Source organism: Cricetulus griseus (assembly GCF_003668045.3).
Source record: "Cricetulus griseus strain 17A/GY chromosome 1 unlocalized genomic scaffold, alternate assembly CriGri-PICRH-1.0 chr1_0, whole genome shotgun sequence".
Classification (NCBI taxonomy): Eukaryota; Metazoa; Chordata; class Mammalia; order Rodentia; family Cricetidae; genus Cricetulus; species Cricetulus griseus.
In genome coordinates this window covers 64,314,684-64,330,804 of record NW_023276806.1, presented here as the reverse complement: position 1 = coordinate 64,330,804, position 16,121 = coordinate 64,314,684, and the positions used below count along the sequence as shown (strand labels likewise).

General features: G+C 46.6%; 2 protein-coding genes across 4 annotated transcripts; one reads left to right on the top strand and one right to left on the bottom strand.

Annotated features, from left to right (window-relative positions):
• The first annotated feature begins 5,717 nt into the window (after nucleotides 1-5,717).
• On the top strand, nucleotides 5,718-9,125 carry Jtb (jumping translocation breakpoint). Its single transcript, XM_027393327.1, has 5 exons — nucleotides 5,718-6,156; nucleotides 6,296-6,333; nucleotides 6,706-6,788; nucleotides 7,732-7,811; nucleotides 8,674-9,125. Exons 1-5 carry the CDS (start codon nucleotides 6,074-6,076, stop codon nucleotides 8,828-8,830), a joined length of 441 nt encoding a protein of 146 aa, XP_027249128.1. The 5' UTR covers nucleotides 5,718-6,073; the 3' UTR covers nucleotides 8,831-9,125.
• A 1,746-nt stretch (nucleotides 9,126-10,871) lies between these two features.
• Creb3l4 (cAMP responsive element binding protein 3 like 4) lies at nucleotides 10,872-16,121 on the bottom strand. 3 transcript variants are annotated; one of them, XM_035451957.1, is made up of 10 exons: nucleotides 15,997-16,121; nucleotides 15,871-15,908; nucleotides 15,489-15,723; nucleotides 15,215-15,336; nucleotides 12,332-12,424; nucleotides 12,095-12,201; nucleotides 11,924-11,992; nucleotides 11,751-11,835; nucleotides 11,483-11,579; nucleotides 10,872-11,351 (listed from the first exon to the last, which is right to left on the bottom strand). In XM_035451957.1, the coding sequence occupies exons 1-10, from the start codon at nucleotides 16,118-16,120 to the stop codon at nucleotides 11,161-11,163; spliced, it is 1,161 nt and encodes a 386-aa protein (XP_035307848.1). In that variant the 5' UTR covers nucleotide 16,121; the 3' UTR covers nucleotides 10,872-11,160. The 3 variants fall into 3 exon arrangements, with proteins under 3 accessions (XP_035307848.1, XP_035307849.1, XP_035307850.1); XM_035451958.1 differs by lacking the exon at nucleotides 15,871-15,908 and having other exon boundaries at nucleotides 15,998-16,121; XM_035451959.1 differs by lacking the exon at nucleotides 15,871-15,908 and having other exon boundaries at nucleotides 16,025-16,121.

The following is a 16,121-nucleotide window of genomic DNA, read 5'->3' as shown; positions in this document are numbered from 1 at the left end:
TGTTCCATGTGCATTACTTTTATTACTGTCAGACTGCTCTCAACTCAAATCTAATTTGTCTCTCCAAGATGCTCCCTCACCTGAATCTGGCTGTGTTCTCTGTCCTTGATTAAAAACAGCAAGGAGAAGCTTGGCAGCTTTAATCCCAGCATGGGCTGGGGTGGGGTGGGGGGTGGTAGCTGGATCTCTGTGAGTTCAAGGCCAACCTGTTCTACAAAGTGAGTTCCAGGACAGCTGGGGTTACATAGAGAGACCCTATCTTGAAAACAAAACAAAACAAAAAGTAACCTGGCCAGTCACTTTCTTTTTTTGAAAAGGGTGTGCCACAACCCAAACTGAAGGTTCACTCAGTTTTTGTTCTAATGCAAGTGGCATTAGACCTACTCTGCCTCACCCCACTGGTGGGAGCTCAGCTTCATATTTTTGAGACTGGCTATTTTTTAAAAATTCCTCAAAAAGGAAATGAGAGAAAGTGGGAAGGAGTTAGCTGCTATTGCAGGCCATCAAATACTGAAAATGTAGCAAGGCTTTTTGTTTTGTTTTGTTTTGTTTTGTTTCGTTTTTCAAGACAGAATTTCTCTGTGAAACAGTCCTAGCTGCCCTGAAACTCTCTCTATAGACCAGGCTGGTCTTGAACTCACAGAGGTTCATCTGCCTCTATCTCCCTAGTGCTGGGATAAAGGTGTGAGTCACCACTGCCTGGCCACAGGAAGCTTTTTGTAAACCAATTTTACTAGGTGAGTAAAGAGATTTGGATTCCTTTGCTATAGTAGCTTTATAAAGTGAGGGAGATTTATGAAATATTAGCCATTCATGGGATAACCATCTTTTTATAGACAAAAAACAACTTTTCTCACAATTTGGAGGAAGAGACACAGGAGAGATTCTCTTATTTACAAGTGTTTTCTGAGCATCTGCCCTGGGACAGACAATAATCCCTAAACAGCTTTTTGGTGACAGGTGTAAGCAGAGGAATAGACAAAATTTGAGAAGAAAAACAGTCTTTGGGTTTTGTTTTTAAGATTTTGTTTTGTTTTGTTTTTTGCCCGGCATGGTAGTCTCTGCCTTTAATCCCAACAGAGTTCCAGGCCATCCAGGACTACAATAGTGATGTAAGACCCTCAGAAAGCTGAGGCTTCCAGAATCTTAGCCCAGGACGGCGGCCACCCCAAACACAGAATGGAGGCGAAAGCTTGATGCAAACTGCATGAGGCTTTATTGTAATTTAACGAGCTAACCCCATGTTAGCTCGGGTCTTTCACCCACCCGCCATGGCGGACGGCTAGAAAAGACGGCTCCTACGGGCTCCCAAAAGATCTTATAGGGCAGCATAAGGGGAGTGTCTAGGGGTACACACAGGCTTACGCACAGGCTCACGATTGGTGTGCTTCCAGGCTTGGAAGGCTTGCCCTGTATTGATTGGTCAACTGGTTGTTATGGCCCATAGGCCCTCCCAGGGTGGTTGCTATGCTCTCTACGTCACTGTCATGCGCTTGTCCGTAAAGCACACCCAGGGTCGTAAAGCATAGCGCCACCAGCTAACTTCTGATTGGTTCCTTGTCACGAGACAGGCATCTGACCTCTACGTGACCAAGGCAGGTTTATGGCAAGCACATGTTCGGCTGTTATGGCTGCCAAAAGGAAGCTGGTTCCTTCAGTGACACCTGTCTAAAAAATAAATAACGTTTTATTTTTAGTATTCTGTTACATGTGTGGCTGTAATGCATACATGTGGAGAATGATTCTCAGGTCATCAGGCTTACATGGCCAAGACTTACCTGATGAGCAGTCTAACCTGTCATCTTTTTTATTTCATGCACCTTGGTGTCTTTGCTACTTTTCCATTGCTTTGAAGGGATACCATGACCAAGGCAATTAAAGAGGAGTGTATGGAGGTCTTGCTTGTAGTTCCAGATGGCTCATGACCATCATGGTGGGGAGCATGGAAGCAGGCGGGCATGGTTCTGTAGCTGTAGCTGAGAACTTACGTGATGATCTACAAGCACGAGGCAGAGAAAGTGCTGACTGGAAATGCTGTGGGCTTTTGAAACCTCAAAGCCAACTCCAGTGTCACACCTCCTCCAACAAGGACACACCTCCTCATCCTTAGGGAACAGTTCCAACAGCTGGGGTCCAAGCATCCCAATGCATGGGTCTGTGGGGGCCATTCTCATTCAGACCACCGCACTGGGTCTCACAGTGTGGTCTTAAACTTGCAGTGGTCTTTATGTCTCCCAGGTACTGTGACATAAACAACACTTAACTCCTGAGAAATAGAGGAGCTAAAACTATTGACACCAGAAATATAAGCACAAAAATCAGGCTAGATACACGTCCCTATCTATATTTTACCCTCTTTCACATCCCTGCCCCTTGAGACTCAGTTTCCGTACATACCCTAGTCTGTCTCATATTCATGGGAATCCCCCACTTCAGCTATGGATCTTAAGCTGACCATACAGTGAGATGCAGTCTTTCTTTCTTTCTTTCTTTCTTTCTTTCTTTCTTTCTTTCTTTCTTTTCAAGACAGGGTGTTAACTATGAAGCCTGATACCATGGGTTCAATCTCCAGAACCTCTGAAAAATGCCAGATGTGGTGACACATCTCTAATCACAGCACTCCTAAATGAGATGAGAGGTGGAGACAGAATTGCCAGGAAGCCCATAGGCCAGCTAACCTGGAGTGTAGAGCACAGCAGGAGTAGCAAAAGATTCTGCCTAGCCAGGCAGAGGCGGTGCACACCTTTAATGCCAGCACTGGGGAGGCTGAGGTGCGTGGATGTCTGAGTTTGTGGCCAGCCTGGTCTACAGAGTGAGTTCCGAGATAGCCAGGACTACACCTGTCTCAAAAACAAAACAAAGTAAAAAGGACCTTCTAGAAAATTGTCCTTAGACCCCCACAAGCACACCATGGCACAAAAGGACTCACACACACACTTATATGAACCCACACAATATAAAATGTATGTTTATTTAGGAGACAAGGGTCTCACTAAGTTTTTCTGCCTGCTTCTGTCTTAAAGATATGCACCACCACACCCAGCTCTAAAAATACATTTAAAATTATATGAATTAAAAAAACACCTCACAAATCTCCTTCCCCTTGGGGCTGGGGATCAACAATAAGGTGTTGTAATATTAGATAGCCAAATGCTCTATAGTTCTCTGCAGCTGGGTGGGGTAGGGGAGACAGCACACATTAGCTTGTCTGCTTTCCCCTTAAGTCTCAAGGACAATTTTATTAGAATTAAAGAAGCCTAAAGTGTGAGAGGGAAATCCTGCTCAGAACAGAGATAGTTGGAAAGGCATAGTTAAACTTTTCTGAGTAATACAGAAAATCAGGTTGATTCTAAAGCAACATGGCTGTGGCTCTGTAACCTACTGCCCGGATAAAGTTTCTTTGTTTTTTCTGAGACAGAATTTCTCTGTGTAACAGCTCTGGCTGCTTGAAACTCATGTAGACCATGTCCTTGAACTCAGAAATCCATCTGCCTCTGCTTCTCAAGGGCTGGGACCAAGGCATTCACCACCACTGCCTGGCTCTAATTTTTTTAATGGCACATTTTGGTCTACATAAAATCTGGAATTCTTTGTTTCTTTTTTAATTTATTTATCAGTTTTTGAGATGGGGTCTCATGTACTCTGGAAATGGCATTCAGGAGGCAGAGGCAGGAATGCTGCAAGCTGAAGGGCTGCCAGAGCTACATATCAAGACCCTGACTTTAAAATCAAACAACACAAAGACAATGACTTCCCAAGAAGACTAACATCTTAATCACATTCTATGGAGGGATGTTTTTATTAAAAAATTATTTTATGGGCGGGGCATTGGTGGCACACGCCTTTAATCCTATCACTCTGGAGGCAGAGGCAGGCTGATCTCTGTGAGTTCGAGGCCAGCCTGGTCTCCAGAGTTAGTGCCAGGACAGTCTCCAAAGCCACAGAGAAACACTGTCTCGAACCCCGCCCCAAAAAAAGGCCTCTAAATGGGTCACAATGTATTGAAGAATGTACATAGGCTTGGGAGAAACCCTGTCTCGGAAAAAAAAAAAAAAACCCAAAAATTATTTTATGTGTCTGTGTATGTTACTGAGAATACTTTGCATGCCCAGTGCTTATGATGGCCAAAAGAGTGTGTGAGATCTTCTACACTGGAGTTAAAAGCAATTGTGAGTTCCTTGCAGGTGCTGAGAATTAACCTTCGTCCTCTGGAAGAACAGCAGTGCTCTTAACTACTGAACCATGTTTCCAGCAGGGCAGATATTTAATTTCTTTCTCTTATTTTTGAGGCACAGTCTCTCATCGTGTTATTCCAGCTGGGCAGGAACTCACTTATGTAGAGACAGGTTTCAAACTCAGAGATCCACCGGCCTGTGCTGGGACTAAAGACTTGAGCCACCGAGTCAGGCCAGTTGTTATTCTAAAGTCCTGTAGCTAAAAAGCACATGGATCTAATTCCAATATTGTTTTCAATTAAAAACCTCCTCGGTGCACTAGATGGGTGTGATGACTCATGCCTTTTGATCCCAGCTCTTGGGAGGCAGAGGCAGGCAGATATCTGAGTCTGAGACCCGCCTGTTCTAGAACATGAGTTCCAGGACATCCAGGGGTGCACAGAAAAACCCAGTCTCAAAAAACAAACAGCCGGGCGATGGTGGCGCATGCCTTTAATCCCAGCACTCGGGAGGCAGGGGCAGGCGGATCTCTGTGAGTTAGAGACCAGCCTGGTCTACAAGAGCTAGTTCCAGGATAGGCTCCAAAGCCACAGAGAAACCCTGTCTCGAAAAACAAAACAAAAAAACAAATAAAAAAATCTTCATGCTCTTGGTCTTGAGATCATGTCCGTATTTGTAGGAGCAGGGGAGAGATGAGAACATCTGAAGGTTATTCAAAGGAACTGCTCTGTCAAGCAGTTTCACACAGACACAGTTCATCTGCGTAGAGTGGGGTGCAAGTCCTGAGACAAGAGCAAGTTTCAACTTCGATTCAGTAGACTCCCCAGACCCAAATTCTCAAGCCCGTCCAGGGTGGTTAGCAAGGGATGGGGAGGATATAGAAGAGCCTAATTAATGGTGAGCCCACAGTGTTTTGTTTGATTTTTGGTTTTTCAGACAAGGTTTCTCTGTGTGTAGCCCTGGCTGTCCTGGAACTAGTTCTTGTAGACCAGGCTGACCTCGAACTCACAGAGAACCGTCTGCCTCTGCTTCCCGAGTGCTGGGATTAAAGGGATCAGGCATCACCGCCTGGCGAGCCCACAGTTTTGGTGAATACCCCACAGAGCGGCGTATTGCCCTTTTTTTTTTTTTTTTTACCTGTTTTTGTTTTTGTTTTTGTTTTTGTTTTGTTTTGTTTTTTCGAGACAGGGTTTCTCTGTGTAGCTTTGGAGCCTATCCTGGCACTCGCTCTGGAGACAAGGCTGGCCTCGAACTCACAGAGATCCGCCTGCCTCTGCCTCCCGAGTGCTGGGATTAAAGGCGTGCGCCACCACTGCCCGGCTGTATTGCCCTTTTTTATGTCTTCCTGCTCACCTAGTTGTAACTGGACAAACAGACGACACCGGGGAGGAGCGAACCCAGAACAAACAAAAATCGCCGCCGCCGCCGCCATTCCAGCCGGCTCTGCAAACACTACAAGGACCACACTGCCGCGCGGCGCCCGCTGATGCGTCGCGCGGCGCTGCGCAAACGCAGTGAGATGCGGTGGCCGGAGTCCGGAACGACTACAAGCCCCAGCAGGAGACAGACGCGAGCACCCCGGACGGACGAGTCGTCGTCGTCGTCGTCGCCGCCAGTGCCGGGACCAGGAGCCTCCGCGAGCAAGATGGCCGCTCCCGAGACCGAGGCCGAGGGGCGCGGGCATTAGGTCCCCACCGCGCGCCCTCCCTCCAGCTGCTTGCGCCCCCACGAAGGCCTCGCGCTTCTAGCCAACAAATCCGCATGGATTACTCTCGCTGTGGGCGCGAGGCCATTCCAATAGAGCCTTAGTTGCCCCAGGGAGAGAACTCGGGCATTTGGCTGCTCGGAGCTGGAACCTCTGGGAGGTCTGCTGCAACAGGTGCGACAGTGACTGCTCCATGCTCGCGGGCGCGGGGAGGCTTGGCCTCCCCCGGGGCGGCCACCTCTGCTGGTTGCTGTGTGCTTTCACCTTAAAGCTCTGGTAAGTGGGTGCTGAGGCAGGGAAAAGGGGCGCGCGGGCGGAGCCAGGAACCCGGACATCGCACCCACTGGCCTCCGAAGTGGCTGTGCCCTGTTTTCTGCGTTCTCACCGTCGTTTTTGCCCTCTTTCCCTACTGCAGCGAAGCAGAGGCCCCGGTGCTCGAGGAGAAGTTGTCAGGTGTGTGATTGCCCGGTAACCCCGTACCTCTACAGGTTGTTTTTGTTGTTAGTGTCTTTTTTAGTATACCAAGCTCACAGATAGGTAGAAAAAGGACGTGCCGCGTGTGTTGGGACGCTAGATGGGTAGAGCCTTTGCGAGAATTTTTTTTTAAAGATTTTATTTATTATATATACAGTCTTCTGCCCGCAGGCCAGCAGAGGGCACCAGATCTCATTCAAGGTGGTTGTGAGCCACCATGTGGTTGCTGGGAATTGAACTCAGGACCTCTGCAAGAACAGTCCTTGCTCTTAACCGCTGAGCCATCTCTCCAGCCCGGGAAATGTTTTTTGAATAGTCTTCAACTGGCCATTTTTCTCTCTCTCCTTTTAGTGAGCTCCTCAACTTCGCCATGTTGGCTGATGGAAGAGTTCGTAGTGACTGAAGAGTGTACTCCGTGTTCTAACTTCCAGATTGTGAGTTTTTTGTTTTGTTTTATGTGCATTGGTGTTTGCCTGCATCTATGCCTGCATGAAGGAAGGTGTTGAATCCCCTGGACCTGGAGCTGCCAGTGGGTGCTGGGAATTGAACCCCGGTCCTCTGGAAGAGCAGCCAGTGCTCTTAGCCACTGAGCCATCTCTCCAGTCTTCAAGTTTTTTTGCTTTGTTTTGTTTTAATTTAAGCATGCCAGTACTGCTTCTCAGAGTCTTAGGATGCGTTCAAATCTGAACTTTATTACATTTGATATTTTATTTATTTTCTTTGGTTTATTTTATGTATATGAGTGTTTTGCCTGCGTGTATGTGTACCGTGTGTGTGGTGTCCTAAAAATCCAGAAGAGGTCTTCTGTCTTATGAGCCACTATGTGGGTGCTGGGAATGGAACCCTGTCCCCTGGAAGAGCAACCAGTGTGTTTAACCACCCAGCCATATCACCAGCCCCCCTTTTTTTTTTTTTTAAATGTGTTTTTGAGACAGTGTCTCATTATGTAACTCTGTCTGGCCTGGAACTCACCATGTAACCCATTTATTTTGAAGTCAGAGGACAAGTTGAGGAGATTGTTCCTCTTTCTCCACCACATAGATGTGATTTGTTAATCTTTGCTACACACATCTTTACCCCCAGATCCATCTTGCCAGCCCTCAAATTTGAACTTAAATTCCCTTTAAAACGATGTCCTTTCTACATTAATGATAATGTTCAGCTCATAATTATGCCCTGTTCATATTTTAATATATCAGGCTCTGGAATTTTTCCTCACCTCTTAGATTGTTGCCTTCCTAATCATCACCACCATCTACACCTGGGCTCTCCATTAACCGTCCACTGCCCACCAGCGCTGGCCCTTTTTGAACAGCAGGTCTCTGTTTCTTCTGCTACTCCTTCCTAACATACTTGTTTGGATCTTTCTTTTGGTAGAAAACAACGCCTGAGTGTAGTTCTACAGGGTATGTGGAGAAAATCACATGCAGCTCATCTAAAAGGAATGAATTCAAAAGGTAAGGGCTGCTTCTCTACTTTGAAGTGCCCGCCTCTGGTCTGTTACTGTATAGCTATCTCCTGGTCTTGATGTAGTTTGGCATACTAGAAGGAGAGGGGATTTGAGCCAAATTACCCCAAATTCCTAACGCTAGTCTTCAGTGCTATGCTATTAGCCATGTTTTCTGATAAATTGGTAGAGGTGGGGAATGTAACTCATTGGTGGAGTACTTGCCTTGTATGTAGGAGGCCAGGAGTCTAATCCCCAACATTGCTTAGAAAGAAAATAAAGTTGCCGGTTTGTCTGTCCTGGAACTCACTCTATAGACTTGGTTGGCCTTGAACTCGGCGATCTGCAGTGCTGGGATTAAAGGCATGCACCACCATATCCAGCTTTTTATTTATTTGTTTATTTATTTATTTTGTGGTTTTTCGGGACAGGGTTTCTCTGTGGCTTTGGAGGCTGTCCTGGAACTAACTCTTGTAGGCCAGGCTGGTCTCAAACTCACAGAGATCCACCTGCCTCTGCCTCCCGAGTGCTGAGATTAAAGGTGTGCACCACCAACGCCCGGCTTTATTTATTTATTTATTTAAAAAGGAAAAAAGTTGGGCATGGTGGTATATGCTTGTAACCCCGCACTTAAGTAGAGGTAGGAAGTCAAAAGTTCCAGACCAAGTTGAACTACTTGAGATCTTTAAAAAAAAAAAAAAAAAAAGGTAATCAAACTGATTAATGCTACTCTGTTTATCTCACCAGGGACTAAATATATGAATAACCCCAGTTTCTCTTATTTTTGGATAGTATTAGATAGACTGAAATAGACAACACTAATTAAGAGAGACCAATTTTTCCTGTGACTGACTCTCCTTTTCTGCCCTCAGCTGCCGTTCAGCTCTGATGGAACAACACTTATTCTGGAAGTTTGAAGGCACCATGGTGGGTGTGGCTTTAGTCTTCGCTTGCCTTGTCATCATTCGTCAAAGACAACTGGATAGAAAGGCTCTTGAAAAGGTCCGGAAGCAAATTGAGTCCATATAGCTGAATCCCACTGTATTATGCTGGGTCTTGCAGACTGGATCTCGTATGAAGAAGGTTCAGTAGGAGAATTTGCACTCTGTGTCTGTGGTACTAGCACCTTCCCCTGACTTCTTCCAGACCATTAATGAGCACAATAAAATGTGAAATAGAGCTGGGCATGGTGGCACACACTTGTAATCCCAGCACTTGAGAGAGGGGGGCTGGAGGCTACTTGGTAAATTTGTAGGTAGGCTAGGCTGAACTACATAATAAGACTGTCTTTAAAAAGAAAAAACTAATAAAGGACTAAAACAATTTCCTTTCCTATAATAATTTGGCTTTGGGGAAGGACTGCATGTGGTGGCACATGCCTTGAATTCCAAACATGGATGATAGAGAGAGACTGATCTCCGTGACTTCAAAGCCATCTTTTCCACAAAGCCCCAGGTCAGCCAGGGATACATAGTGAGCCTCTATTTCAAGAAAATTAATTAAATTAAAAGAGGCTGGTGTGTCGGGTGTTGGTGGTGCATGCCTTTAATCCCAGCACTCGGGAGGCAGTGGCAGGTGGATCTCTTTGAGTTTGAAACCAGCCTGGTCTACAAGAGCTAGTTCCAGGACAGCCTCCAAAGCCACAGAGAAACCCTGCCTCAAAAAAACAAACAATAAACAAAATAAAAGAGGGTGGTGAGTTGACTTAGTACTTAAGAGCACTTGCTACTCTTACTAGAGGATCTGGGTTTGATTCCCAGCACCCACATCAGGTGGTAATTCTAGTATCAGGAGCTCTGATGCCCTCTGGCCTCTATGGGCACCTGCAGGTAAGTTGGTGCACATAAACTCATGTGTAAAACTCATATACACAGAAAAATGAATAAAAATATTTCTTTTTAAAGGTGTCCCCCTTGTGTATAAGTAAATATAACCCTGCATGTATGTTTGTGCACCATGTGCATGCCTGGTGCCCTTGGAGGCCAGAGGAGGGTGCCGGGTACTCTGCTGTCATATGGTGCAGGGACTTTAATTCTGGTCAAGCAAGTGCTCTTAACCCCTGAACCACTTCTTCGGCCCCCAAATGAATAAGCCTTTTTTTAAAAAAAATAATAATTTGATATGGGATAGAAGTCATGGGGGCCTGAAAAAAAAGGGAATGAGGATTTCGCAAGTAACAATTATCTCTCCTTTTTTCTATTCTTTTTTTTTTCCCTTGGTTTTTCAAGACAGGGTTTCTCTTCTTTTCAGATTTATTTATCTTTTACGTGTGAGTGGTTTACCTTTGTGTACTGGCATCACTCGCATGCCTGGTGCCCTCAGGTCAGAAGAGGATATCAGATCCTCTAGAATTTGAGTTAAAGATGACTGAATTGCCGTGCAAGTGCTAGGAATCAAACTCAGGTCTTCTGCATGAACAACAAATGTTCTTAACCACCGAGCCATCTCTCCAGTCTCCCCCCCCCACGCACATCTTTTACTCGTATTTAAAATTTCTGGGCTGGCAGAGTGGCTCGGGTATTATAAAAGAGCTTGAGTGCTTGCTGGAGTGGCTTTGGAGATGGCTCTGCAGTTAAAAAAGCTAGCTGCTTTTCCAGAGGATTTGTGTTGGGTTCCAGTACCTGTGTCTGGCAGAGCTCACAACTGCCAGGATCCATTGCCCTCTATGGGCCCCGACACACATATGGTATGTACTCAGACACACATAAACATACATTTGGCAGTGGTGGCCCACACCTTTAGTCCCAGCACTCATAAGAGGCAGGTGGATCTCTGAGTTTGAGGCCAGCATAGTCTACAGAGCAAGTTCCAAAACAGACAGGGCTACACAGAAAACCCCGTCTCAAAACAACAACAAATTTAAGAAGTGTTTGTTTCATAGGCATTCTCACCTGAGTTTGATCCCTAGAATGCATAGTGGAAGGGAAGAAGCTAATAGTTGCTCTTTACCTCCACATGTGTCTTATACACACACTAATACACTTACACCTCATAAACAATAATAAAATTTCAAAGCTGAATGTGGTACGACTTACTTGTCCTATCACTTGTAGAGGAATCAGGAGTTTGAGGCCAGCTTAGGCTCTATAGTAAGAATTTGTCTGAAGCAACAAAATTTTCTGGGATAGAATTTTAGCTAGAAAGTTTATTTCTGAGTCAAAACTTGCTTTGATCCTATCCCCAAAGAAGAAAATCACAAATACAGGACAGAAGTATTTGAGGTGCCCTGCAGTATAAGCAAATTCGGCCTTTATGGACAGAAATCTAGAGTATCCTGAGTTAGAATTCCAAGGATGTGGACACCTAAATAGGAATTGCAAATGAAACAATGTGGATTCTTCTGTAATTGGAAAGTGTGCTTACATCTCATCTGCATGCAACATTCCCCTGCTCTGCCCAGTGGGTCTAGCCTTCATAACCAGCTTTAACTGTGTCTTTGTTGAGTCATTTGCAGTTGGGACTTCAGGTAGTGCCTCCAGTTGGGACTTTACTGCTGGGATCTCTGGGCTTTCTGTCATGTCCTTATGAGTCAGGATATTTCTGGAAATCACTGAAGAGAAAGTGTAGTGGTACAGCATTTGCTTGGGTAGGAGACTGGCCAAGAACATTCCTACTATTTGATTGTTTTAGTTTTCTGGTTCATGGGGGTGAAGGGATGGCTTCTATGCCCTTGCCTCTTACCTCCATGAGGCTGATAAGCCTTAGGCCTAGCTTCTGGTTGACCCTGAAAGGGGCTGAAGCTGGGCAGGATGATGAGAGCCAGCGAAAACAGAAGAATCTGAAAGGAGCAAGAAGGCATTTGGGCTTTGGGGACAGCAGAGGAGAAAGGCAGCATCAGCCAAGGGTCTTTACAGTTACTAGGGTTTGGTAAAGAGTGCAGGGTAGTGGGGGTATTGAGTGGAACTGTGGAGGATGGCAGAGGTCGGGGGAGGGGAAGCACAGATGGTACCAGAACACAGGTACTGGTCTGGGCAGCTCTGCTGGAGGTCTGAGCAGTGAGCTTCTGTAACTGGAGGACCTGTGCAACCAAGGAGCTAGGAGAAGAATGAGGAGTCAGCTCAAGAACAGCTTGCCTGTGGCTGAAAACTCCCTCTCCTCCCTCTGAACACGGCTTCCACTCACGTGTTCTGCCTCTCGAGCTCCTGGACTTTTCTCTGTAGTTCCTGATTCTGTGAAGAACAGGCTGCCACTCTAGGGAGTATGGAGAAGCAGAGCAGGCTTAGCAGGTGCTTGCTTAGGTGAGGAAGGGGGCCCAGAGGAAAAGGGGGTGCAGAAAGGTGAGCCCAAACATACCTGCTCTCCAGCCCATCTATGTATTCTTTCTTCCGCCGCCGGCTGTCCTGAGCTGACTGCTTGTTGCGGATTTTCCTCCTGACCTTCTTGAGTACTCGCTCCTCTGCCTGGAAGCCCAGGGTGTTCAGTGCTGGGCCCTCAGCCTCCCACAACTCCCCAACTGTCCCCTGCAGTCCAGGCACTTTATAGGGTGAATGGAGCTCCTGTGATGGAGCACCCTTTGGGGGCAGTTGTTACCTTAGTGAGGGGCAGGTGAGAGGGCAGAGTAACCCCTTCTTGCCCCAGCAGATGCTTCTCTTCATCTGTCAGGAACAGGCGCTGGCAGGGCAGCTAGGAGGAGTGGCAGGAGATGAGCAGGATCGGGGTCACCTGCTTCCAGCCCCACGCTGCCCATCCACCCCAGGGTGCTCTCAGGAGAGGGCTTCCTGCTTGCACAGGTGGTGAGGTAAGGTCAGGGGCAGAAAGTTCATTCAGACAGGCTCTGTGGCAAGCCAAAGGGCCTTCCTGAAGTTGAGCAGGGAGAGTGAGGCTTTTGTCCACACATAGAACCTTGACATTATGACCAAGTTAGAGAGGGCCTGCTGTGGTCTGTCCTTTAGCTCTCAAGGCACTTGGAAGAGAACTTATATGATCACTATGGTGGGCTTTGTTGAATTACCTTGTCAGTTAATTTGGCCATTAACTTTCATTTGGTAAAATATTGGGTTGCCTGTCAACCACAGGGACATGTGAGTCATCATCCCTAGGTTCTAAGCTCCTGTCAGGTCAAGCTGCCCACTCTCAGACAAGGATCTTTATCTATCTATCTATCTATCTATCTATCTATCTATCTATCTATCTATCTATCTATCTATTTTCCTTGTTTTGAGACAGGGTTTCTCTGTAGCTTTGGAGGCTGTCCTGGAACTCTCTCTGCAGAGATCTGTCTGTGTGGGCATGCTTGTGTCACAGTGCATGTGTGAAGGTCAAAAGATAATTTTCAGGAGTAAGCTTCCTTCCACCACGTGAGTTCTTGGGATCAAACTGAAGTGGAAAGGCTTGGCAGCTAATGCCTTTATCCAATAAGCCATCTTGCTGATGGTATTTCTTTTTGAAAGATTTACCCTTTGAATTTTATTTTTTTTGAGAGGTTGGATTTTAGAGACAGAGTCTCTCTGTGTAGACCTTGCTGTCCTGGAACAAGCTCTTGTAGACCAGGCTGGCCTCAAAGTCACAGAGATCTGCCTGCCTCTGCCTCCCGAGTGCTGGGATTAATGGCCCTGGATTGTATTTTTGAGATGGGGTATCACTATGTAGAACAGGCTGGCCTTGAATTTGTGGTGCTCTTCCTGCCTCTGCCTCTCATGTGCAGAGATTTAAGTGTGTGCCACCACACTTTGTAATTTAAGGAAAGCTTAGTTTGTAGCTGGTAAGATGGTTCAGCAGATAAAGCACTGGCCACACAAGACTTTAATCTCTGGAACCCATGTAAAGGTGGAAGGAGAGAACCAATGCCACAAAGTTGTCCTCTGACACTGTCCTCCCTCACATATATACACAATAATAAATGACTTTTTTTTTTTCTCCGAGACAGGGTTTCTATGTGGCTTTGTTTTTTGTTTTTTGTTTTTTTTTTTTTTTTTTTTTTTTTCGAGACAGGGTTTCTCTGTGACTTTGGAGGCTGTCCTGGAACTATCTCTTGTAGACCAGGCTGGTCTCAAACTCACAGAGATCCACCTGCCTCTGCCTCCCGAGTGCTGGGATTAAAGGTGTGAGCCACTACCACCTGGCAATAAATAACTTTTTTTGTTGTTGTTTTGTTATTGAGACAGGGTTTCTCTGTGGCTTTGGAGGCTGTCCTGGAACTAGCTCTTGTAGACCAGGCTGGTCTTGAACTCACAGAGATCCACCTGCCTCTGCCTCCCGAGTGCTGAGATTAAAGGCGTGTGCCACCAATGCCCGGCAATAAATAACTTTTAAGAGAATAACTTAGTCTGGCTTTTTACTGTGTGTGAGAAAGAGAGACAGATGTAGTTGCACTTGTGTGTCCAGGTATGATGCGTGTGACCAGAGGCCAAACAGGTAATACAGGGTTCTGCTCTGTCACTCTCCACCTTATTCCTTTGAGACTGAGTTTCTTACTTATCCTGGAGCTAGACTGGTGATCAGCAAGCCCCAGTGATCCTCTTGTTGTTTTAACCCCTTAGAGCAAGTCCTTAAGGGAATATGTAGCTGTTTATGTGGGTGTTGGGGATCTGACCAGTTCAGGTCCTCATGCACACATAACAAGTGCTCCTCACAGACCCATCTCTCAGCCTCTGACTTAGGCTTTTTGATGGCCTCTGGCTCTTGGCTAAATCATTTTCTAATTTCTTTGTGATGTCTCCCTTTTTTCTCCAAGTCTTTTAATGTGGTGTTTCTCCCAATCTCTCTAACCGAAATCTCTGAGAATGGAGCACAGAGGACTTTAAAAGTAAAACAAGCACAAATCCTGTGCTGATATGCAAACCCCTAGCATGGCTTCTGGTCCCAGCTTCAAGCACAGTTTTAGCGGACAGCTAGGACCTGTTTTCTGCCTTTGGACTCCAGGCAAGGCATACATCCCAAGTTAGAGAGAGGAACATGGCCTCCGCTTGGCCTCTATTGTTCTGCAGAGCAGGAGTGTCTAGCTCACCTAGGGGAAGGTACATGATAGGGCCTCCACACATCGCTGCAGCGTTGGCCACAGGGCAATTGTTCTAGTGCAAACACTTGATACTGTTTCTCTATCACCCTGGCCTCATTAGCCAGGAGGATTCCCAGGTGTCCTATCCCGATTCCCTTTCCTTTCCAAGGCTGAGAGAGTAGCTCTGGCTGAATGTAAAAGCACACTAGGTCTTGGTTTCTCTCGGGCTCTGGCTGCAGGTTGCCTCATCCCCCTTGCAATTAAGTAAGTCCTTACTACTCTGGTCCCCAAGAGCTCTCTTCCCCCATGCTTTCCTGCTCTTAGAATTGCTTGTTTCTCCTGGGCCTTCAAACCACCACCAAAAGTTGGGCAAAACAATTCCTCATTAGTTCCCCCTCCCTTTTCCCCTGCACTCCCATTTATGTGAGGACATGTGCACCGGGGGAACACTAGTTCTAGCTGGTCTCAAGACTTACCAGGGCAGCAGGAGGTGCTGGGGCTGTGGTGCTGGTTCTTGGCAGGATGTGTCTATGAGCATCTGAGGACAGCCCGCTGACTGTACAGGTACCAGGCACCATAAATGCAGGACTCCACTGATCTGAAGAAGAAGATAGTCTGGGATGAAGGAATCAGAAGACGGTGATGACAGCAGGGACGGGACAGTGGCACAGTAGAACCTTCTCCCTTAAACCACATGGTCAGGGCTGGGCCTAAAAAGGCCATTGTCCTCTTTCCAAAAAGTACACTGACCTATCTGGATGGAGATGAGTCCAAAGGTTGGCCCTGCTTCCTGCTGAGTGTGCTGCAAGGCCCCTGCCTCATAGACAACCTCATAGAGGGCAGGGGAACCGGGTGCCTGTGGGGCAGGGCAGTTAGGTTCTTCAGAGACACCACTGTCACTACCAGGAGATGTTTCTGAGCAGTATACCATATTGGGATCAATGAAGAGGTTCAGGAAATCGTCAGGTTCGCTCTTCTGAAGGCCCTAGAGAAGGAGAGGTATGAGTGTCTGAAGAATTTTGAAAGTCCTACCTGATGTTAGTCATACATCCTTTATGCTTCGATTTTGGTGCTTTCCCTTCTTAGACCTAGAAATCGTTACAGTTCATGGCTGTTTTGTGGGCTCTGTTACCAGACCTCTTTCCTTGAGGGAACTGAAGCCTCCTAGGCTTCTAGTCAGAGTTGTCTGACCCTCATTCCCACTTCCATTCAACAAACTCACTCAGCCTCAGCCACACTCATCTCCCAGTCTTGCAGGCCTGCTCTTGAAGCCTAGCCATCAGAACCTTTGAGGGAGGACAGTTGAGTCCCAGCTCCAGGAAGGATCCTGTTGAGAAGATATCTTCTGGTGGCTCCAGCAACTCAGGGCACCCGGGCTCCATG